The sequence below is a fragment of the Notamacropus eugenii genome, chromosome 3 (assembly GCF_028372415.1).
Source record: "Notamacropus eugenii isolate mMacEug1 chromosome 3, mMacEug1.pri_v2, whole genome shotgun sequence".
In the NCBI taxonomy this organism is placed as follows: Eukaryota; Metazoa; Chordata; class Mammalia; order Diprotodontia; family Macropodidae; genus Notamacropus; species Notamacropus eugenii.
The window spans coordinates 58928783-58953094 of NC_092874.1; the positions used below are offsets into that span (position 1 = coordinate 58928783).

The 24312-nt window shown below is 37.3% G+C and overlaps 1 protein-coding gene across 11 annotated transcripts in view; it reads left to right on the forward strand.

Moving 5' to 3' along the window:
• CACNB2 (calcium voltage-gated channel auxiliary subunit beta 2) overlaps positions 1-24312 on the forward strand; it is a 395365-nt gene that overhangs the window by 228065 nt on the left and 142988 nt on the right. Inside the window, exon 1 of one of the 11 annotated variants that reach the window (XM_072651652.1) lies at positions 3491-4987. The exons of the other annotated variants lie outside the window; for them this stretch is intronic. Coding sequence (XP_072507753.1) covers positions 4955-4987 — 33 coding nt within the window. The 5' untranslated portion in view covers positions 3491-4954. Of the gene's footprint in view, positions 1-3490; positions 4988-24312 lie in introns of those variants that run through there. 11 annotated transcript variants of the gene reach the window in all.

A 24312-nucleotide genomic window follows, 5' to 3' on the forward strand; every position in this document is an offset into this window, starting at 1 on the left:
CACAGTGATTATTGCCTTCTTGCCTATGTCCCATCCTTACCTGTTGCTTAAGGAATGGAGGGTTTATTCAATGTAGAATTCTAAGATCCTGTTCTTAGGGCAGGGAAAGGACCTTAGAGGTCACTGAGTCTACTCCTCTGATTTTGCAGATGAGGGAAGTGATCCCCAAAGATACTTACCCAAGGACACACAGATGATTTGAGTCTCCTCCTTGTCCCTAAGTTCCCCTGATTTCAAAATCAGCCCTCATTCTATTTATTCTAAGCCATTCTCAGTCCCTAGGACTTAGCCCCATATGGATATGGATTCAGAAAGAAGGAACAACAAAGTTTTGATCAAGAATATAATTAAACATGTAATTCAGTCTTTTTTTAAACTTCTGAAATATCTGGGGTTCTTGTATAGCTCCAGCCTTAGTCTGTTTTGTCCTAAATTAGCTGCAACATGAATCAATAATGACTAAAGCCATCCTAAATACATGAAATGAGATAATTAAATTTAGAATAATGTGAGTTTAAAATGGCCTCTCATATGATCTTTTTTAAAGTTAGGAAATTGAACTCCAATCCCAAGTTTTAAAGTATGACTGCCTTTTTAAAAGAACTTAAAATTTGCTTTTCTGCTTTTTAGAGTGATTGGATAAAGCATGGTGCTAAGATGGTCAGGTCCTTTGATGTTCTGTAACATATGGACCAAAACCCAGTGTTAAAAAGAGAAAATGAAAGATCCCAAGTTCTTTCCATATAAAATTAATAGGACTTGTTATCTCTGTGTTTCATATGTAGCTGAGGAATTGAATCTTGTGGGAATTAGGTGATCGAATGTTTGAAAGAGTTCATTCTGGTATTCACTTCAGCTTCTGTGACTCCAGTCCTACAAAGCTCAAGCAGTCTATAAAATTCACACCATATTCCACAGTAACATGGTAATAAGATTGTCTTTTGATTCTGGTTTGTTGCTTCATTTTTTCCCGTTGTATTGTCTTGTTTTCTCTCAAGATATTATAGAAAGACCTGAGGTCTTAAAGTCAATCTAATTCCCACTGTGCCACTAATTAGGTCTTGCTTTCCTCGTCTGTAAAATGAAGGATTCGATTGGCCCTTCACCATGTATATTAGTTTTAAAATCCAATGATCTTCATTCAATTAAATTCGACAATGGGTTTTGAGTACTTAGTTTGCACAAAAACAAAAGTTTGTTCAAAAGAAATGTGAGATACACAAATTTAGAGACATCTCCTTCCTACATGTTCATCAGAAATGTTTGTGCCTGACCTGTGGTAGAGCCTTATGAGCTCTTATTGGTTGGATCAGCCACAGTTGGATATGCTGTACATTGTCCCTGACATCATGATGTCGTTTTGGTCCTCCTCAATTACAAAAAAACAATATTAACAGTCTTTCTAATGTTTTTTAACCTTGCCAACGTACATTTATTAAGCACCTGCTGTATGTCAGGCGTTGTGCATTTGGGATACAAATGTAATGAAATAATCCCAAAGAGTTCACATTTCTAATGGATGAGGCAAGTTCATATATAAGTATATACAGAATAAATGTAAGGAGAATATGTTGTTGTTCAGTTGTGTCTGACCATTCACGACCCCTTTTGGGTTGTTCTTTTCTTTTTGGCAAAGATGCTGGAGTGGTTTGCCATTTCCTTCCCCAGCTTATTTACAGATGAGGAAACTGAGGCAAATGGGATTAAGTGACTTGCTCAGGGTCTCACCACTAGTAAGTGTCTGAAGCCAGATTTGAACTCAGATCTTCCTGACTCCCAGCCCAGTGCTCTTTCCACTGTACCACCCAGCTGACCCTATAAAGAAAATAAATACAAAATGGTTAAATAGAAAGTAGTTTGGTGGGAAAGGTAGTTACATTCAAGTGGATCGGGAAAGGCTTCATGTAGTAGTAGAGTGCCTGGTAAATAGTAAACCATTACATATTTGTTGATTGATAGAAGTTGGTGGTAAACTTGTGTTATGAAGGAACAGAAGAATCCCACAAGGCTTATTCCACATATGGCATTAACGTGGGGTTCTAACCCTAATCCCAAGGGATCTGTCTATCCCCTTTAGCATCATCTTTTTATCTCTCCTACCACCTGTGGCTACACTTCTTGAGAAAGCTGTCTTTACTTCCTTTCATCTCTCTTCTAGACTCTCTGCATTCTGAAATTATCATTTAAATGAAACTCTTCTCTCCAAAATTAATAGTGATCTCTTAATTGCTAAATCTGATGGCCTTATCCAAATCTTCATCATCCTTGACCTGTGTAGTCTTTTCTCTTTGATACTCTCTTCTCTCTGGGTCACTGCTCTCCCTTATTTCTCCTCCTACCTAACTGGTTGCTTCTTCTCAGTCTCCTTAGTTGGATCTTCATCCAGGTCCTATCTGCTAACTATGATTATCCCCCAAAGGTCTGTCCTAAATCTGCTTCTCTTCTTTCCTTTCTCAATGCTTTTGCAGTTGATAATCTGATCAGCCCTCATGAATTCAAGGATTCTCAGATCTATTTAGCCAGTCTTAACCTCTTTCCTGACCCCTAATCTTGTATATTCAACTGCCTATTAGATATCTCAAACTAGATGTCTCACGGACATATTAAATTTCACATCTTTAAAGTTTCACTCATTATCTTTCCCCCCAAACCCTCACCTCTTCCTAATTTTTCTATTACTGTTGAGAGCACCACCATTTTCCCAATCCCAGAATGGTGGCATCCTAGGCATCATCGTAGACTCCGCATTCTGCCTTACTTACAAATTGAAACCATTTCTAAATCATGTTGATCATACCTTTGAAACATCTTTTACACAGTCTCCCCCCTCTTTTCTAATACTGCCACCACTCTGGTGCAGGACGTTATCACCTCACACCTGGATTACCACAATAGCCTGCTGCTTGGTCTTTCTGTCTCATGTCAAATTTACCTCCCTAAAGTACAGGTCTGATCATATCACCTCCTACTCAATAAACTACATTGGCTACTAATTGCTTACAGGATCAACTATAAAATCCTCTCTAACTTTTAAAGTACTTCATAATTTGATTTCTGCCTACCTTTCCAGTCTTATTAACCATTATTTCCTTCCATATAATATACAATACAGCGATACTGGCCTTCTTGCTGTTCCTCACATCACATGCTCCATGTCCTGATCATGAGTACTTTCCAACATGGAAACATGGCTGTCTACCATGCCTGGAATTCTTCCTCCTCATATCCACCTCCCAGCTTCCCTGGTTTCCTTCAAGTATCAAATAAAATCCCACATTCTACAAGAAGCCTTTCCCACTCCCCCTGGATAATTGTGCCTCCCTCCTAAAACTATTTCCAGTTCACTCTACAGTTAGATCTCAATAGCTCTGTCTCTATCTCTTCCTCTCTCCCTCTTTCCTTCTCTCCCTCTCTCCCTTTCTCCCTCCTTCCCTCCCTTTTTCTCTCTCTTCATCATAGTAAACTTCATCTCCCTTTCTCTCCTCTCTCTCTTCTTCCCTCCCCTTCTCTCCCCCCCTCCCCCCAAGAAAGTTATCTGTTTCTCCCATTAGACTGTGAAATCCCTGAAGGCAGAAATTGTTTTTCCCTTAATTTGTATCTTCAGCGCTTGGCACCATTCTTGGTACATAGTAAATACTTAACAATTGTTTGTTGATTTGGGTTAAGGGAAAATGAGTAGTCCAACACAATGCTGAGTTTAAGAACCTGAGAGATTGGATGGAAGATTGGACAGAAATCAGTAATTTGGGATATCATCAATATCATCCGCTTAAAAGCCATTTAGCTATATCCTCCCCTCCACCTCTTAAGTCTTTCCTTGGACTAATAAAAATCTCAAGAACCACCATGACCATCTAGTTCAACCCATCCCAGAAGCAAAAATCCTTTCTAATATCTCAAAAGATTCTCTGCGTCAGGATCTGCATGAGAACCTGCAGTGATAGGGAATGCCCTAAGTGGCTGCCCGTTCTGACTCTGAACAGCTTTAATTGTAAAGTCCACGAGAGATATCAACTCAGTCCATTAATGTGGTCTTATATGGTAGAAGCATCTGGTAGGTTTGCCTTTTTTGTCATAATGGTAGGAAAATGAAATATTATGTTGAATTCTTTCTCCAGGATCCTAATGTTGAGACAGTTGAGGTGTGATCTTTTTATTGCACTGTACCTGTTACATTGTTCTCCATTAGATCATTGTGGTTATCAGCCCCCATTAACTGATATCTTTGCCAACCTTCCCACATACCTTCTTCCCAACATGAAAGAAATACTGAGCACGAAAGAAATATGCAGAAAGCATTTCCATTAAAAGTTAATAATCTGCTAAGAAACTACCAGAAGAGATTTTTGTAAAGGGTTTGTTTGTCTCCTTTGCAAATTATCATGCTATTTAATTTTTATTGATTTTTTTTTTCCGAATGGCATCGAATTTCCCCAAACTCCTTTTTAAGTTCATACAGAAAATATGCTGCCATGCACAGAAAGAGAAAGGAAATGATTTTTCATCATTGAATTCTGTCAACATCGCTTAGGTTACTAGAATATTTTCTTCCTTTCCCCAAGATCCAATCAGCTTGTAGATTGGCAACATGTGATTAACTCATCTAGCAGAACCTTGAATGAGTGCCCTCTACCCCCAGACTAGCCTTTGCTCTCTCTTTACAATTTCACTTCTAGTCATGGATTAATAAAACACCTCAAAAGGACCAAAATGGTGGTTGTTTGATTTGGAAGACTCGATCAGCTCACCAGCCCAAAATTTCCTTGACTGTTGGGAGCCACAATTTGCGTCTTTGTGTGTCTGAAAATATATTTTAAAAGCATTGCAAGCGTGGAAACACATTGCTCTGGATTCCAGCTGTGGAAAGGACATCGCTAAAAGAGCGCAGTTTAGTCTCCCTTGGGAGCAGTTTGTTGTGGACAAACAGGAAAACTGACATAAGGAGTCTGAAAGCATGTACCTTTATGGCCATGAGGATTCAGAAGCGGTAAGAAACAGCTTTTTGCTCATGAGCTCACGCCTAAAAGTTAGTGGACAACAAGTTGTAAGGCTTTCTGTTGTTGTTGGGTTTTTATTTTTTTTGAAGTTGACCATGAAGGATTTTCCCTTTTAAAAACTTATTAAGCAAACAGCCTGTTTTTAGATCTGATGCTCATGTGGACGTGTTTGGCAACGTGGTTAGGATATAAACATCAACCAAGTCTCTTCAATAGGCATCTTATTTACTAGTATTGAGATTGTACCTATGTCTTTAAAGTTTTCTGGATTCATGTTAACTGTATTTGATAAGAATTGTGCAAAAATATTTGTGCATGTTTGGACCTTTTTCTTCATTCAGTGATACATTTAACATTCTCTCCTGGTCCCTGGGGGAAAAAATTTTTTTTTGCAAGAACAAAACATCATGCTTTCTTTGTCTCTCAGGTAACAACTAGAAATGCCATGTTCTTTCATGTGATTTTCTTTCACACTTGCCTAGAATTAGTAAACTGTCAGCATGAACATTCCTTAAAAGACTATTTTAAAAGCGAAAATATATTAAAATTTGATAGAATCAGTATATTACAATGCCCCTAATCCTCAGAATTATGGAAAGGTTCACATTTTTGCATGCTTAAATTTTAATGTGGAATAATTAGCAATTAATCCTTGATCTGGATGTATATAAAATCTGGAAATTAGCTTTTTCAAGGGTTTTAGTAATTTTTTTGAGATTGTTAAAACATATCATGAACTGCTATTCTTAAAGTTTTAAATTGGTTTCCTGTTTAATAAACTCTGTTAAGATAGAGGCAGGACCACAATAGGAATGTTTTTGCTCATTGGTGAAGCTTTTTTTTAAATAGTGCTTATATTTTACAATGTTAAAAAATGTGCATTTTTCAAAATTCATAACTAAATTCCTATACTTCTGTGTCGTTAATGATTTAGCTATGTCTCTAGCACTTAATTTTAGTAATTATGTTTCTGATTCATTAGTAATTTGATAAATCAATACTTTCAGTAATTCAAGCTCTAAGAAATTTAAGGGATCTAAGTCTTCCTAATGGTAATGTGAGAGTTTAGTTACTTGCTAAGTAGTAAATCTGGGTTAAGGGATGAATTTTGGGCTTTTGAACCAGGGTTATTATAAACTGATTTCCTTTTTTAGTTGCTTATGTAGAAGGAGGAGAGAATGGAAGATGATTTTATTTCTTAATAACTTGTTCTGGAAGAAAGAATTTTTTTCCCACATAATAAGCTCTCTTCTTTAAATATTAACATACATATGAATTAACTATTTCCTAGTCATATTGAACTTTGATATTTGTTTGGTTTTGGTTTGGCTGGGTTTTAGCCAGTTAATGAGTCACTGTGGTTGTGAGAAGTAGTTTCAATTCACTGTTAAAACCCCAATAATTAGAAAACGATCTGCAAACCTTTATCAGATGTGACTATACTGGGAATATTCATAAACGAATGCAGTCCATTTGTACATTTAGTGATGTTCATTTGCCAGGTTAAAAAAAATAACCTGTGATTCCATATGAATATTCTCAGGAAGCTAAATATAAGTTGTCAGAATTATTCTGAAGAAATATCTACTGTATAATTGTTCCATGAATATTAAGCATTCACGTTGCACTGAGCATCAAGCAGAATTTTTAAGATAGGTATTTCCTGCCCTCAGGGTTTTATTGATCAAATGAAACAATTGTAAGGCAAAGGATCACATGCTTGAGGAAAGCATGCTTAAAAATTAGTTCCAGGTTTTTAGTATGTAATAATAATTAGCTAGCATTTGCATAATGCCTACTACATGCCAGGCAGTGTGCTAAATGCTTTACAATTATTATCTTGTTTGAGCCTCACAATCACCTTGGGAGGTAGGCACTATTACTATCCCCATTTTACAGATGAGGAAACTGAGGCAAATGGAGGTTAAGTGATTTTCCAAGGGTCACGTAGCTAGTAAGTGTCCGAGGCTAGATCTGAACTCAGGTGTTTTTTGACTACAGGCCCAGTGCTCTATCCACTGTGCCACCTAACTGTCTGTATCATTTAAATAAGCAGCAACATTTCATTTATCAATTTTTTCTCAAAATGTAGTCTAAATTAAAAACTGTATTCATCCACAGCCCCAGGGACTGGAACCTTTAACCTGTTGGAAATGATGATGTACAAAAAATTATTTTTTTTATTTGATAATTTTATTGGAGTTACTTTCATTATTTGAGAAACCATATGCTCTTAATTCAAGAAAGGACACTAACGTAAGCAGATGAGTTAAACAGTAATTGTATGAGTCATCATATCAAAAAGTACAGCCCTAAGTGTGGCAACAGGGAATACCCAAGTGATTTATTTTCATTTCAGTTGTGTTGATGTACAGTCCCTGTAAATTCATTAATTTTAGCTCTTTCCAACTGAGACCAAATTGGAATCTTTTCCTGGCCTCTGCTGTACCATGACGTACTGAAAAATCTCAGATTTAGGGGCCAAGGACGTGTGTTCAAAACCCACTTCTAACATTTCATATTTGTGTGACCTTGAGCAGATTGTCCATCCCCTTAGGTTAGACTTTTGATGGCCGCTAAAATAACTTCGTCTTATCTTTATGATCCTGGGATTTTAAATGTCAATAGATGGCAAGCCTTAGTGGATAGAGCATGGACCTTGCCATCCGGAAGTCTTAGGTGCAGGATTTATCTCTGACACACCCTCGCTGAGTGACTGGGCAGTTTCTTACTTTGTGAGCCTCCATTTGCTCATACATCAGATGATCATAAACATAGAACTGGGAAGGCTCTTCTAACATTTTTTTCTCCCTGACCACAGCCTCTTGTCATTCCGTTTCTCCCTCTGACTCACTACTCCTATACCTAGTCTCTCTCACCGAAATCTCCAGTTCCTCCCACACTTAATACATTGAAGCTGTTAACCCTGCTCTGATCTCACTTTCCTCAGTCCCCAATCTAAAGCTTACAGTTAACCAGTTCAGCTCTATGCCATTCTCTACTCTCAGCCCCTTGTCCCATTGCCGGTCATTCCCTACCAAACTCTAGTCCTGGATTACTCCTATCCTTTGCCCTTGCTCCAACTGACATGGTCCTGAATGGACAAGAAGTCACACAATCTTGCTGATTAGACAAAAAGCGTATGATGCTCAGTCTCAAAGATTTCCACACAGCAGCAAGGCAGCCCATTTATCCTTCTCTAATTAGTTCTCTGTCTTAGTCCCCACAGGAATTCTTTCCAATGTTTCCTTCTCTCTTCAAACTTCCTGCACCTTTCCCCTTCCTACCCTCTCAGCTGAGTACATTGTCTCTTAATTTGGGGAGAGAAATGAGAACTTTTCCTATGAACTCCCACTTCTCTTTTTCTCAAAACTGTTTGAAATTATCCCTTACTTTCCTCTCCTTTTGCCAAGGTTCTGATGATGAAGTAGCCCTTCTCCTTGCCCTTGATCACATCCCCCAATGTCTTCTCCAGCACATTGCCCTACTCAGACACCCCCCTTTAGCTCCATTGTTCATTATCTTATTGCTTCCTAGTTTTTCCCCTTCTACCTTCAAATAAACTTTCCCCATCCTTAAAAACTTCTGCTAGTCCTTACCCCTCTCCTCCAGTTATTGTATATTTCTTCTCCCTTTCTCAGACAAACTCTGAAAATGGTTGTCAGCACTCACTTTATTCACTTCTTTTCCATTCACTCATTCCTCTCTCCCTTGCAATCTCACCTCTGACTTCATCACTAAACTGAAATGACTATCTCTAAAGTGACCTATGAGCTCTTAACTGGCAAATCTGACAATCTTTTCTCAGTCTTCATCCCTTCTTAATTCCTCTGCTATATTTGACATAACTGACTCTCCCTTTCCCAAGTCCTGTCTCTTCTCTGGGTGTTTTCCTGTCACTCTTTCCTCCTGATTCTCTTTTTACCATCTGAACACATCTCGGATGTTTTTGATGACTCAGAGTCTACATCACATACCCTGACTGTGAGTATCACCCAACGCTCTATTCTGGACCCTCTTTTTGTATATTCTGTCACTTCATTAACTACCATGGGTTTAATTATCAGCTCTATGCACATAGTGCACAGAGCTATATATCAAGCTCCAGTCTCTCCCCTGAGTTTCAGTCCCATTTCACCAAGTTACTATTAGATATCTCAAAGTAGGTAACCAAAGCAGGATTCGTTATCATTGCCCTCCAAACTTACCCCTCTTCCCAAACTCTCCATTGTTATCAGACACAACACCACTTTTTCAGATTCATAACCTTTCCATCATCTAACTTTCCCTCTCCCTCAGTGGCTTACATCCTGAATCCCTTACCATCTCGTGCTTATTTGGTATTTTTTCTGTATGTAGCGTATTTATATGCATGTTATGTCTCTGATAGAAAAAAAAGGACTTCATTGTTTGTATTGCTGCTAAATATCTAGCATTTAATTGATACTTAGTAAATGTTTATTGATTGATTCGAGAATGCTTATATAATGAAAATATAGTATGATGGAAGATCTAGAAAGACATATATTTTAATTTTTTTCAGCTAATATATCCCTAGAATTTAGGTAAAAATACTTATCATTCTTTGATCCCTTAGAGAAACAGCATGCCTGCCAGACGTTCCTACATCCAATTTCCCTTTGTTATTTTTAATCATCCGAGATATAGTTTGTGGAGGGCACCAAATGATTGAAAAAAAAAATCCCTTTTAAACTAATCATCTATTGGCAACTCAGCTGCAATCACATCAAAAAATGCAATTCCCATTCTTCCTACCAAACCCAAATGGAATCATTGAGTAGCATTCTGCTGAAGAGTGGCCAGAATTTTCTTTTCAATAAATTCAGTGTTTTAAAAAAGATGAACTCAGGGCAAGCTATTTGTCATATTTTCTAAATCCAGCCAGAAGGCTTTCAACTAGAACTTTTTTCAGTTGATGAATTTCAAGGATTTTTTTTGTTATTGTTGTTTGCTTTTGTTTTGTAGTGGAATATGGGGTTGGGAAGGGGTGGGGAGAGAGGAGGTTTAAAGAAAGCTATATATTTAGAGTTCCCGGAAGGACAGTATTAGATTAGAAGCTATAGAGAGAATCTATTCCTTCTATTAATTCTGAGTGAGGCACATTTGGCTTGAATTAGGAAGAGATAAATCAGAAGATGCTATTCCCAAGTTTCTCATTAAAAACCCTTTCAAGGGTTTCCTACACAGTTAGGAAAGAGAGAGAATCATCACTTCTAGGAATTTCACTGTCATGTATATCCCTTGTGAGGGGAAGTATGGCATAGTGGAGAAAGGGTTGGCCATGGAGTCAAGGAGATCTGCGTTCAGACCCAGATTTTGATATAGACCCTGGATGTATGATCCAGTACAAATGAAAGTTTTACAAAGTTATGATTTTACATGACAGGACTCTATAAGGGGTAGAATTATAGGCATGGACTAGCAAAAAAAAAAAAAAAAACAACTTGTCAGAGAAGCTGGCACAAAATCAGTGATCACAAAGAGTTCTCAAAGTCCTTATTACTTTTAGGACTCACACTTGGGCTCAAATCTCCATGCAGAAACCTATAAATATCTCTCCAATGGACCCAGTAGATCCTGAGTGACTTCTTTCATCAGCACACTGATCCCAACATAGCAAAAGGAAGCTTTATTAAAACCCGGAGCACCAATATTTGTTACATAAGTGCACAATTGTAAACAGACTAGTCCCACAATGAACATTGGCCAACATCACTTAAAATTCTGGGATAAAGAATCTCTTTGTACCAAAATCTGTGCCTGATGCCCACCCAACCCTCGCTCCAAGGGACAATTCAAGCCAATGAAGCCTGTTCTCCAGCCTCCAAAAATGAGGGAACTTTCAGTGTGCTTACCAGGTTGAGTGACAGCTAGGGGAGAAAAAGGGAGATATGGTTCACTTGTCATCGAGAGCACCTATGATTTTTAGCTTAAACAAGTCTGTAGAAATACTTGGCCAATCACTCACAATCAGAACACAGGAAGGAGCCAAGCATAGTGGGGAAAGATTTGGACTGGAGGTTAAGACATCTGGATTACAGTCTTAATTATGCCACTGATTCAATCAATGGCTTTTCTGGGCCCTGAGTTTCCTGGTTTGTTTTTTAATTAGGCTGTTAAACTATGTGATCTCTGAAATCCCATCTTTTCCATCTTATGATTACCCAGAATCGGTCTCCGTGTTTTTCTACAAAGACTAATAACATTTCCTATGGCAACTTCTTTTTTATCATGGATGTCTTCTTTAAAAATATAAACTTAATATAATAAACTATATATACTATATATATACTATAATATAAATATAAACTGTCTTTTTAAGAGATACAAAATAGCGATGAAAATTATAATGAAATGACAAATGTCAAACTATTTATAGAGGATCTTATTAGTTTTTGTGTTATGGACTTCTTGGACAGTATGGTAAAGCTTATGGACCCTTCTCAGAATGATGCTTTTAGATGTATAAAACAAAATACCCTGAATTACAAAGGAAGACAATTATGTTGAAATGCTATTATTAAAATATTTTAAATTTAATATTTAAAATATTTTTGCATACCTCAGGTTTAAAAGTCCTGATCTATATATTTACATTTTGCTTAAAAAAATTAACTGCCCCAATTTTTTTAAAAAAACTAAAACGTCATTTGCTCTTTATTCTCTTCCAATCTCTTCTATCTTTTTACTTAAGTTTTTATTGTTCTTGTTTATGAAGTCATAGTTGTGAATGTTGTTCTGGCTCTGCTTTCTTTACCCTATGATCACTTTATATAAATCACATTTTTATGTGTTCTTCCATTTTGTCCTTTTACAGTATGATTCTATTACACTGATATGCCAGAATTTATTCAGATTCTTAAAAATTGAATTTTAAGCTATTTCAAATTTTTTACTATTGAAAATAAAATTTCTATTATTTCTATAATCATTAGAGTTTGGGCAATTTTTGAGTAATTATTGACAAGGTATTCTTCCTCGTTGAGTAGCACCTTTATATCCTTTGAGCATTGATTATAACAGAATCCAAGCCCTTGCAAGGAGCCATCTAATGTAACTTATACCAGATCTAGGATTTTGTCTATAACATCCCCAGTAAGTGGTCATTCACTGTGCTCAAAGATATCCAGTTGGGGGGAGCTCACTACCTCTCATGGAGGCCCTTTCCATTCTTGGACAACTCTAATTATTGGACACCTCTAATTTCTCTTTGACTGAGCTGAAATTTACCCCTGTAGCTTTTACTCGTTGCTCCTAACTTTGGCCCCTGGCGCCAAGCAGAATGAGACTAACCCCTCTTTTTGTAAGGTAGCCTTTACATTCTCGTAGGCTGATCTCCTTTCTTCGCTGTGTTTTCTTATCCAGTCTAGGTATCCCCAGTTCTTTCAGTCGGTCTTTTGTATGGTCTTTCAGTCCCACATTATACTGATTTTCTTTGATGATTACTCTAGGTTATGTATGTTATTCACAAAATATGGTGCCTAAAACTAAACAGAGTACTCCAGATATCTGAACAGGACAGAGTCTTGTGGAACTATCATTTTCATTATTCTGGAAAACATTCCTCTTTTAATATCAACTAATATAGTATTTTTTCGCTGCCATTGTTACCAACCACTGTTGACTCAGATTGAGCCTGAATTCCCCAAAAGAAAAAACAGACATTGCTTTTAGACAAACTTCAATCTCACCATGCTTCACTTTGTAAAATTAATTTTTTTATCCTGAGTATGTCTTTATATTTATTCCTATTATATTTCTTCTTAATAGATTCAGGCCATTATTTTAACTTATTGAGTTCTTTTTGGATCCTTACCATAAAGCAGTATTTTAGATATCCTCTATCATCTATAAATTTTATAAGTATACCTTCTACTGTGAATTCATTTTTATAAATTTTTTATAAAAATTTTGAGTCTCACAGCACCATGTGTAGATCCCTAGAACACTACAGAACTCCCTCCAGTATGACCTTGAGCTGAATCACTAGTCTTTGGGTATGACCATTTACCCAGCCTTGAATCAACCAAATCATTTAGCCCATATCTCACCATTTTATCTACAAGTCTCATGAGAGACTTTGTGAAATGCTGTCTTGAAATCTAAATATGCTATATGTTCCCACAATATAGTCTTGTTATCTTGTCCATTTAAAAAAAGAGTAAGGTTAATTGGAATTTTGATTATTTGGTTATATTTATTAAGTTTTACCAAATTAGCTCAGTCTGCTACTTGTATGCATAAGCTGCCTCTTTTATTTGTGCATGTACCATTAAATCTCTCCTCCAGGAAAGACTCTGATTCTGGCCCTATCCTGGCTGAAATTTTTAATTGATGGCCTGATCCTAGATATGAAAGGCATATATCTTCAAAACTTTTGTATAACGGAAGGTGAGGAGGAATAACATACTTTGAGTGACAGAATTAATGTCTAAAAGATCCTATAGTAGTAAAAAGATAGGACATCACTTAATCAGATGAAAATTTAAAATGAGCAATTGCAAAATCCTATACTCTATTAAAAAAAAAAAAAAACAACCTTGTAAATGCAAGACAGGGGAGACCTGTCCAAAAAACTAATGCAATTTTAGGCTGCGTTAATAGAAGTATACTTTCTAAGAAAAAAAATGAAGTAAATGAACTCTATTCCATTGTGGTCAGACAACATCTAACATATTTAGCTCCAAAGGATATGTATTAAGAAGTATTTTGACAAACTGGAGTATGTCTGGAGTGGTAATGTCAAACTCAGAATCCTTACAAGTTGCATATTGACTTAGAATACTACAAATGAACATTATTTATGTTGGATCATATTTTTATTTATTTTGCTGAGCATTTCCCAATTACATTTTAATCTGGTGATGGCTGCACTCAGGAATTTTGCAAGCAGAATGAGCTTTATGCACCTCTATTTTAGAGAAGGGTACTATAATGATGAGGAGACTACATCTTGAGGGAATGGTTGAAGGAACAAAGAATGTCCAGCCTGGAAAAGAGATGATTTAAAATAAGTATTGATTTGAGAGGTGAGATGATTATATTGGACTCAGACACGTGATCAATGGAGTGGGTGGGACTGCTTGACTGTTTTATAAAGGAAAGTTTGGTGGAAGGTGGGGTTAGAAGGACATATTCAAAAATCAATCCAATAGAAAGCTTAGCAGGGATGAACTATTCATTCAACAGTAAAAATATTTGCATTCCTATTCCCCAGCATGCTCTTGTAGTACTCCTTCTCTCATTTCCTTGCCTTTGTGCTGGTTGACCCCATGCTTAGAATGCCCTTCCTTCTCAGCACCACTAGTTGGGTTCCTTGTTGTCCTTTGAGGGGCCACTTAGATTCTGCTTCCACAGAAGTCTTTTTCAGTCCCAGTGTGGCTAAGTGCTTTCCAGCTTTGCTCTGTTTACCTTGTGTGTCCATAGCTATTTTCATAGTGTCTTCCCCATTACAACCTAAGCTCTTCTATAGACACAGCAGAGTTAATATCCCTAACAGCGGCACAGTATCTGAAATATACTAAGTGGTTAACAAATGCTTGCTGTCTGATTTTGCTCTGAGCTGTCCCCTGTGCCTGGAGCACGCTTCTCTTTCCCTTTTGCCTCATAGAATCTTTCTCTTTCTTCAGGAGACTGATCAATGAAGCCTGTCCTGATCTCCTCAACTGCTAGTATCTTTCATCAAAAACTACTTTGTATTTATTTATTTTTATTCCTTTTGTATTTATTTATATGGATGGATGTATTTGTATTCTGTGCATATGCATCCACATATGCACATATGTAAGTATATTCTTGTCTCTTGCGTTAGAATTTAAGCATCTTGCCAGTAGATATTATTTCATTCAGAGGCAGCTAGGTGGCACAGTGGATAGAGTGCTGGGCCTGGAGTCGTGAAGACTCATCTTCTGAGTTCAAATCTGGCCTTACACACTTACTAGCTGTGTGACCTGGGCAAGTCACTTAACCCCGTTTGCCTCAGTTTCCTCATCTGTAAAGTAATCTGGAGAAGATATGGCAAACCACTCCAGTATGGGGTCATGAAGAGTCTACGCAAGTGAAAAACTGCTCAACAACAGTAACGATTCAATTCATTGCATTTATGTCTCCACTGAATAGTAGGTGCACAGTTAATATTTGGATTCTCTGATTAGGAGAGCATTGACTACGTTTATTTCGTGTTGCTTCAAGGAGTCAGACTCTGGTGTCAGATATATCAAAGTCCTATGTTGAATTTTTCCAACCTTTCCAATCTCCCCTGATTGCATTATGGCAGTCCTACCAGCCCCCTTTCTGTCCCTTACACAGGATGTTTCATCTCCCATCTCCATGCCCCTGAACTGCCTAAGACATTCTCCCTCTCAGATTCTCAGTCTTAGAATCCCTCCTTCCTTCAAGATCTCACACAAATGTCACCTTCTGTAGGAGGCTTCTTATGGTCCCTCCTTGGCCCAGCTGCTAGTGCCATCACCCCTAAGAATCCTTCCATCCACTCTGTATTTACCTCATGTCTTCTGATGTTGTATGTATGTTGTTGCCACACACACACACACACACACACACACACACACACACACACACACTAATGTGATCTCCTTGAGAGCAGGCACTATTTTTGTTTTTTTTGTTGTATCCCCTGATCAGTTAAGGGAGACATGATAAAGAAGCAATTTTTGACTTAATACAAAGAAATTTTTACCTAATGATAAAAGCTCCCCAGATTGTGGGTTTAGGCATGTTTTTGGATGGATTTCTAGCATGGAAAGTCGGAGTAGTTTGGTGGAGAGAACACTGGATTTAGCATTATTAGCACTGGGTTCAAGGCCTGGTTCCAGAATTTACTTGACAGGTGATTGAATTACTCAATACCTCTGAGTCTCTGTTTCCATATCAACTAAGGAACTGATATTTGAACTTCTTACTTACTTACTGTAAGAAATAAATGAGATAATGTTTGGTCTACGTTATATAATCACTATGTATTTGAGACATATTGTTTTTGGGTAGGAGATTGGATTAAATGACCCCTGCAGACCCTTCTGATTAGGTACCCTAGGCTATGTAGAGCTAACAGGAGATCTTTTTTAAAATAAATTACTATGTGTGTGTTCTATAGGAGGGAATGAGAAGGGTATGCATGGGGAGGCATATGTAAGACAACTTGGGCTTGAGACAATTCACAAAAATTGGCATTTAAAGTAAAAAATATCACATTTGTATGCGATGTTATTGAGGCTAGAGATTGAACACTTTTCATAACAGGGCATTATTTCCTAATGGGTAAATATTAGAGTCAAGAAATCTGTGTTCAAGTCCCACCCCTTACGTGTAACAGCTTTACACATACATGGCTAGTCCCAACATTTAACTTCTCAGCGACCCCAGGAACTCTATAAATTACAGACAAGTTGTTCATCTGAATCAGTGGAAGACATTTCCACACCTAGAATTCCTTATGCCTGTGAAAATACAAATATGGAGTCCTGCTTAGCCCCTCCCTCCCAACAAGAAAAAAGGAAAAGGCTTTGTTCAGTTTGATTCTATAAATCCTGGAATGCTTTCCAGTTCTAGGGGTTGCCACCATTTAGAGATTCTAAAATCCAAGATTCTAAAACTATATACATAGCGCGTTAGACCTTTCAGGAAGGTAATTGTGATTAATCAAGAGCTCTAAGGGAGGGGGGAAAAATGGTAAACCTCTGGTAATGATGGTGCCATGACAGCAAAGAGAAAAACCTATCATTATAGTAAACTCCCAGAGCCCAAATAAATCCCTGAGATGCGTCCATTTTCCTGTTGAATTATTATATCTTATTAATGATGGCAAAGCATGTTGGAGAATACAAATGTCAACATTTTTTCATTGAAGAATAAGTGGTAATTGGGTGGTTAGTACTGGAGCTCTTTGTTATGTAAAACACTGACACCCTGGAATTCCTCTGTGTGTGTGTGTTTGTGTGTTTGTGTTTTTCCTCTCACAAAGCATATGCCTAATTGCTTTCTCCAGATTTGTTTCCTTTATCCAAAATATAACCATGACATGAATATTGGAAGCAGACTACCCTCCTTCCATCAATAGAGCAATACAGTCTCTACAAGGATAAGACTGTAGGAATCTTCCCGAAAGCCTCTTGCTCTCAGCTCGGAGAGGTTTAAAGGGACAGTTAGAATGTGAGCTCTAGCATTATTTAACCTTGTCTGTTAACATAACTGAGGAAAGCGTAGATTTTTCTATGTTGATTTGGTTTGGATTTTCTACTTGAAATAGCCCTTCCTCATAACTCTCCTTAGAATTATTATAGCCAAATCAATGGAATCAAGACGTCCTAGCCTCAAACAAGGGCAGTGCTTTCAAGTCCATCAAAAATAAAATCTTAAAATAAATGTTGACTGAAACCCCAAACAATGTTTTTATTTTTTGGTTACTTGAGAGCCAAAAAGGAGAGATTTTTATTAGTCCAGAACCCATGAGTATTACAGACAAACTGTGAGAACCAAAGAGGATTCTTTGCCTAGTGCTAAAAAAAGCTATTTTGAGCATGACCCTGCTTTTAATGTTTTCCTTGAAGTTATACGGGAAAACTAATTCTAAGAGATTTGCTCTTAACAAGATACAACTGCCCAGTCTAATCATTAGTATAGCAAAGTACAGATAGGAAAGTAAATCCTATTAATAAATGGAGAAAATCTTACTTTTTAGAAAATATGGACAGTTATCCCCCTCCCCCAATACAAACACTTTTAAGAAACAAATTTTTAATCCTAATTTTTTTTTTTTAATACCACATGCCCGATTTTAAGAAAGATGAGTTATGGGGACTCTGGGGGAGGGGGACTGGCTTCCATGTTATTTTACTATTGGCAGGAAGTTTTGGCAATAAGCTTCAAGAGGAGCCCTTATGAGTATAGGGTCTAGATGGCATTTTCTGAAAGTAATAGCAAGCTAATGTTTAGCTATTCAGACTGAGTTATCAGTGGCTTTACTTGGAGTGTATTTGCATCCCCTGTAAATAGCACATAGTATATACTCTTTCCAATTTAATTTTTCTTTATGTACCTATTGTGTTAGGTGCTAACTGTACTCTGTCAGCAGTAGCAAATAGGAATCTCCCCTTACTTTTAATCAGCTAGAGGAATGAGTTGAAGGGGAGGGCAGAGAGGAATAGAGAAAAGATGAGACATGGGGTCCGGAAGGTCACTGTTGGAGTTTTATCTTACTTATCAGCTGTGTGTCTTTGGCCAAGTGATTTACCCTCTAGAACCCTTAGTTTCCTCATTGTAAAATGAATTGATCTAAGTAACATCTAATGCTCTTTGGAGCCCCGAGTTCTTTGATTTCCAGTACAACTGTATGAATTGGTGCAACACAATCACATATACACAATAACTGGTACAGTTTCAGTCCACCATATATTTCTAGACAGATTTTAATTTCATTCCTCCTGCCATATACTCTACCATTCCAATTGACTTTCCTGCAGCCCACATGCAAAACAGGTCATCTCCTCTCTCTGTGCCTTTGCAGGACACTCAGATTTCCTAGAATGCACTCCCTCCTCACCTCTGCCTTTGGCAATCCTTAGATTTCTCTCAAAACTGTTCAAATGCCACTTCTTTAAAGGAAACCAGTTAAGATTCCTCCTCCGCACTCCTCAAATGCTCTCCTTCCCCATCCCCTCAGGTTATTTTTAATTTAATTTTATATGAAAAGATACCAGGTCAAACTGTCTGTCAAATTTAGGGGTTTGGGGGAGAAAGTGGAAGAGAAAGAGACTCTTTTGACTCCCTCCCATCCTAAGAATTTGACATTAAAGACCAGGTGTGGCCACACCTATTTTCCTCCCACTGGATGGTTCCTGTTCCCTGCATCCTCAACTCTGCCTCTGTAGAGAGCAAGAAAAGGGGATGCTGAGGGCATGTGACCTGGTATTCCCTGAAAGGAAAAATAGTGATCTAACTTGTATTAGCCTAAAGCCTTAGGCTACAGTAAATGGTGGGGAGAGGGGGAGGTTCTGCCTTTTATAGAATTTTTTAAAGAATTATTCATCACAATTCATTGTTATTCTCTCTGTTTTGATCAGAGTCCCCAGCAGGCAAAATCTTAATGTTAACAATGGTTTCAGTCTATACTCGTGAAGTCCTCTGTTTACCATGCAAGTCATTGGCTTTCTTGTAAGCCTCTCTACATGCAGTTAATATACAGAAATACATCCCAAAGTAATTATGAAGGATAATACTTTTTATGTCAAGGGTAAGATGCTTTCAAAGCAGATTAAATCAGAATTTATAAATATCCTTCAAAAAAAACTTTGGAGTAAATCTTGCTGTCTATAAACAGAGGTAGGGTAGGGGGAGAGGGAAATTGCAACACTTCACTGATATCCTCAGTATCCTACAGAGAAATAGTTCAGCCATACCTTTCAACAAGGGTGTGAATACAGAGAGGAAGCTTGAGTGTTCAGGATGCCACCTTGTTATCAGAGTCTTTCAAAACATACCCACTTTACCCACTGAACTCATTTCCCTCTTCTCCATCAAAGTCCCCTCTATCTCCCCAAAAACTGAAAGTACATGTCCCAAACCTTTACTTTGTGTTGTTACTGTCTTGCCCAGGTTCTCCTCCTAGAATGCTCGTTCCTCATTATTGGGCTCCAAAACTCCCATCCCAAGAAGTTTAGATGTTTTTAGAATTTCTTTAACCATATAGGAGATGTTTCTCACTGAAGAATGTTAGCTCCCTGAGGAAAGGAATGACTATTTCCCTGTTGTCTCTCTCTCCAGTATTTTGTATGCCTAGTATACTTTAGATATTTAAATTCTGGTTTAATAATCAGTTGACGTTTAAATGGCACTTTTATTGTGGTGAAGCACTTTACATACAATGCTTCATTTCACCCTTACAGTGTCCTTGGGTGGTTGAAAGCATTTAAGGTTTATAGATTCCTCTTCTCACAAAAGATTCGTTGTGAAGTGGATAACACAAGTATTATTAGACCCATTTTGCAGAAGAGAAAACTGAAGCCCCTGAAATTGTTTGTTTTTTTTTTAATTGCCCAGGGTTATATAGTAACTTTTTGGAGCTGGAATTAAACTATCCATTTTCCTTGTAATTCCTTTGTATTCCCACCAGCTAAACTTTTTTTACCTGTGCTGTGATATAGTCTCATTGTCTTATTTTGTGGCTTGAGAACCAAAGAAATTATGAACATTCCCATCTACTTTGATTCTTAGGTAATGTAGTACCTGTAACACTCTAGCAAAGCAGAATCTACAGTGATTTGTTCCTAATTATAACCTTTGTTATGCAAATTTTTTAAGTTCAAGGCTGCTAGTGAGATCCAGAAATCAAGCTGATGCTTATGAAGAATCGAACTCTTACCAACATCATTCATAGAGCTACAATAGACCTTGGGAAAGCATCTTGCTCTTGAATGAATAAGTGAATGAACAAATGAAAAAAAAGCATTTAATATGTGCCAAATACTATTCCCCATCCTGGGGATACAGATAGAAAACCATGCAATCCCTGCACTCAGGGAGCTCACATGCTACTTGGGAGAGACAACTCGTGCAGGAGAGTCCCATAGGTGGAAAGGCATGATGGTTTTTAAGGACTGATTGTAGAATAGATGTCAAGATCCAGGCATACCTGGGCTTTTAGGTGGTCCAGAACAGTGGTGTCAAACTCAAATGGAAATGTGGGCTGCTGAGCCATACATGAGGACCCCTGTGGGCTCTATAATGACTTAGAAAACCACTGTTATCTATGTTTTTATTTATTTTGTTAAATAGTTTCCAATTACATTTTGATGTGATTCTGGGGAAACCTAGGAGTGATACCTGCAGCGTATAGATATTGTTTGAGTCTATGGTTCTCTATCTTACCAGTACAACTATATTTGATAAATCCTTCATCTAAGCAATATAAATGACCACGTCTGCTCTTTAAACACCATTGACAGGAAGGTTAGCTGGTGGTGTTGGGTGGTCAACACCATGCTCCTGCTAGCCCCCACCACCACTACCACCACCCAGTGGGATCTAAATAGGGGAAAGAGAGAGCGCTTCTGTCTATAGGAATACCACTATTGGAATCCTGAAAGTAACTTGATTTTCTTCATAATAAAATCCAATATATTTATCTTTCCCCAGTTAAAAATAATTTCCCCCTAAAACTGAGAGGAAAGAAAATGATTTTGTAAGTGTCAAAACCCTGTAATTTGTTATTTGGAATAAGAATAGATTTGGGGAAAGTAGAAGAGCTAACATATAGATTGGCCATTAAAGCTGAATTAATGTATTCATTCTAAGGAAACTATTAAAATTTAATTTCTTTAGTATCATTGAAGGATAAAGTATGAAGAGATATCAAATTTCCATCATCAGATCATAGATTTAGAGACAGAAGGCACCTTATAGATCATTTGGTCCATTCCCCTTATTTTACTAGTGAGAAAGCTGAGATACAAGGACATTAACTGACTTGCCCAGGGACCCCAGAGGCAATATTTGAACCCAGGTCTTCCTGATTCCAATTCTACTACTCTACCCTACCCACGTCTTTCTTCAGGGGAGTGATTTTTAAGACAACTTTAATGACAGTTGAGGTGGCTAGGTGGCACAGTGAATTGAACACCCGACCTGGAATCAGGACCACCTGAGTTCCAATCTGGCCTAAGATACTTGCTGGCTGTGTGACCCTGAGCACGTCACTTCACGCTATTTGCCTCAGTTTCCCCATCTGTAAAATGAGCTTGAGAAAGAAATAGCAAACCGCTCTAGTATCTATGCTAAGAAAACCCCAGAGGGAGTCACAAAGAGTAGTATACAATTGAAATAACTCAGCAGCAACAATAATGACAATTCGGGTTGTATTCAGCTACAAACATCAAATGGTACTGAGAAAATTTCAAAATACCATTAACCTTCACAGACAAATTTTTAAAAAGACTTAAAAGTCTTACCCTACAAGAGAAGAGAGAAGATGGGGATAAGAGAAGGGAGGAGCGTGATAGAAGGGAGGCCACATTGGGGGAAGGGGGAATCAGAATGCATGGTGTTTTGGAGTGGGAGAAGGGAAGAGATGGGGAGAAAATCTGGAACTCAAAATCTTGTGGAAATGAATGTTGAAAACTAAAAATGAATAAATAAATAAAATTAAAAAGACTTAAAAGCCAAACACCAGTTTTAGGTGACTGAAGACATCAGCGGATGACAACCAACATCATTCATCACAGAAAAAAAAGATTTCAAGTTAGAATTTTTTTTAATTTCTTGTTTGAACAACAACCCTGAAAGTAAGGCACTGTAGCTGCTGCGGACACTCATTTTACAAATGAGCAAGGTTAGGTTGTCCTAAGCTAAAATTACTTGCCCTGTGGTCACATAGCTAATACATGTCAGATGCAGAATTTAAACTCAATTGCCTCCTCATGTCAAATCCATTACCTTCTCCACCATACTGCATTTACTTCTCTGATACTAAATCCGTATCTAAACAACGTAACTGGTGCCTCTGGAAGATCAGCATGAGTCTCTTTATTTGGGAGCAGCACCTGACATTAATAAGTAATAGGCAGTAGTAAAAACATTTCTCCTAACATACTTAGGAATGACTGGCTCAAGAAGAAAGAGTCTCCAGCACATCCCTGACTCTCGGTATTCTTTCTGCCAAACTGTCAAGCTGTTGCTGTGCTAAGGAGCAGTTTTTAGAATATTTTAATAACAAAAAAAAAAAATCTCATTACACATTTCAGTTTGAAGTGTATGCTCTATTTTAGTGTCTTTGAACATTTTGGTATTTAAATGCTTTCTCATCTGTGAGACGAGGAAGCATTACACGAACTACTTTTTTTTCCTATTGTATTTTTATTTTGTTAACTGTTCATTTTATGACTCCATTTTTCTAAAAGTGACATATTTCTAGCCAGGTTCCTCATTAAATAGCACTTACCTTGCTGTTTGTCAAGTTAACTGAAATTTATATTCTATTTTAAAATTTTAATCTCTGGGAAACTGATTGTCCACAGTTTCTAAGTCACTTCCTGATGGTAAGTTAAGCTTAGAGGATGTATTAACTATTTTCGTATCCGGGGGGACCATTTAGTGCATTGCTACCAGATGCCATATGTTAGTGGTATATTTCTAGCCACTTCTCCAACCCTATCCTGTTTTTAAGATGAAATCTGTATAAGCCAGAATGATTTCTAGATGACAGGTTAGAAATTTGGGGAAGGGCATTAGCAATTTCCTATTTAATTACAGTAAGTACTATAATTAATTGAAACCTTTAAGTACCTAAACTACCACTCAGGAATGACTTATGTATTCATCAAAGTGAACATAGCACATGGTCTTATAGACAAATTAAAAATTCCCATAATCTATTTTTATCGTGGTGAGTAGCATTGATTTTTTTACTATAGTAGTAGTGTTTGAAAATTTTATTTTTATTTCTAAATTTCTTCATAAGTATTGTCAGATATAATTTCTATGTTCACATTCACTCTATTTTGAAGATATACCAGGATACTTTTTACATGAAATAAAATTTAGGTATCAAAAATAAACAAACCCATCATTATCAAGGCTAAATTGAACAGTTGGAGAAAATTGGTATCTGAACACAACACCCCAAAAATCTGTTTTCTTACTTTAGCAACGCAGAAGTCTCCCTAGAGTATTTGATTAGCATTTTCAACAGCAAAACAGTTTTGATGATAAAATCCCCAAGGATTTTAAGAGTCCAACAGCTCTCCAGGGTTCAGTGCATACCACAGTAGTTTTCCAAGAAATGTTTGTTGATAGTGGCAATTGATTATCATAGGATTATAGATCTGAAGATAGAAAAACTATTTTAGGAGGCATTTAGTTGACCATCCTCATTTTACAGGTTAAGAAAACTGAAGCTTAGAAAGCAAAATGCCCTATCCAAGGTCATATTAGATTAACAAGTGGCAGAGTGATGATTTAAACTCAGTTTCTCTGATTACAAATCCAGTAGTCTTTGCATTGTACCCTACGGCCAAGAAGGAACATTAGATGGTGGGGCTGTGAGTATATGGTTGAGTGTGTACATTTATTCCTATATATCCCAGAGGAAAGTGCCATCAAAAATGTGCATAAAAAATGCTCATATTTACAACTAAGAATCTTATGAAGATGTCCCTAGAGTTTTCATGGTCTCCACAATGAGCTTTTAACAAGACACAGTATACAAAAATGCTCATCCATAAGGAGGAGTGGCTGATGAAAACTAGACTGCGGTCTCTTTAAATCTGAAACAGAACAGAGT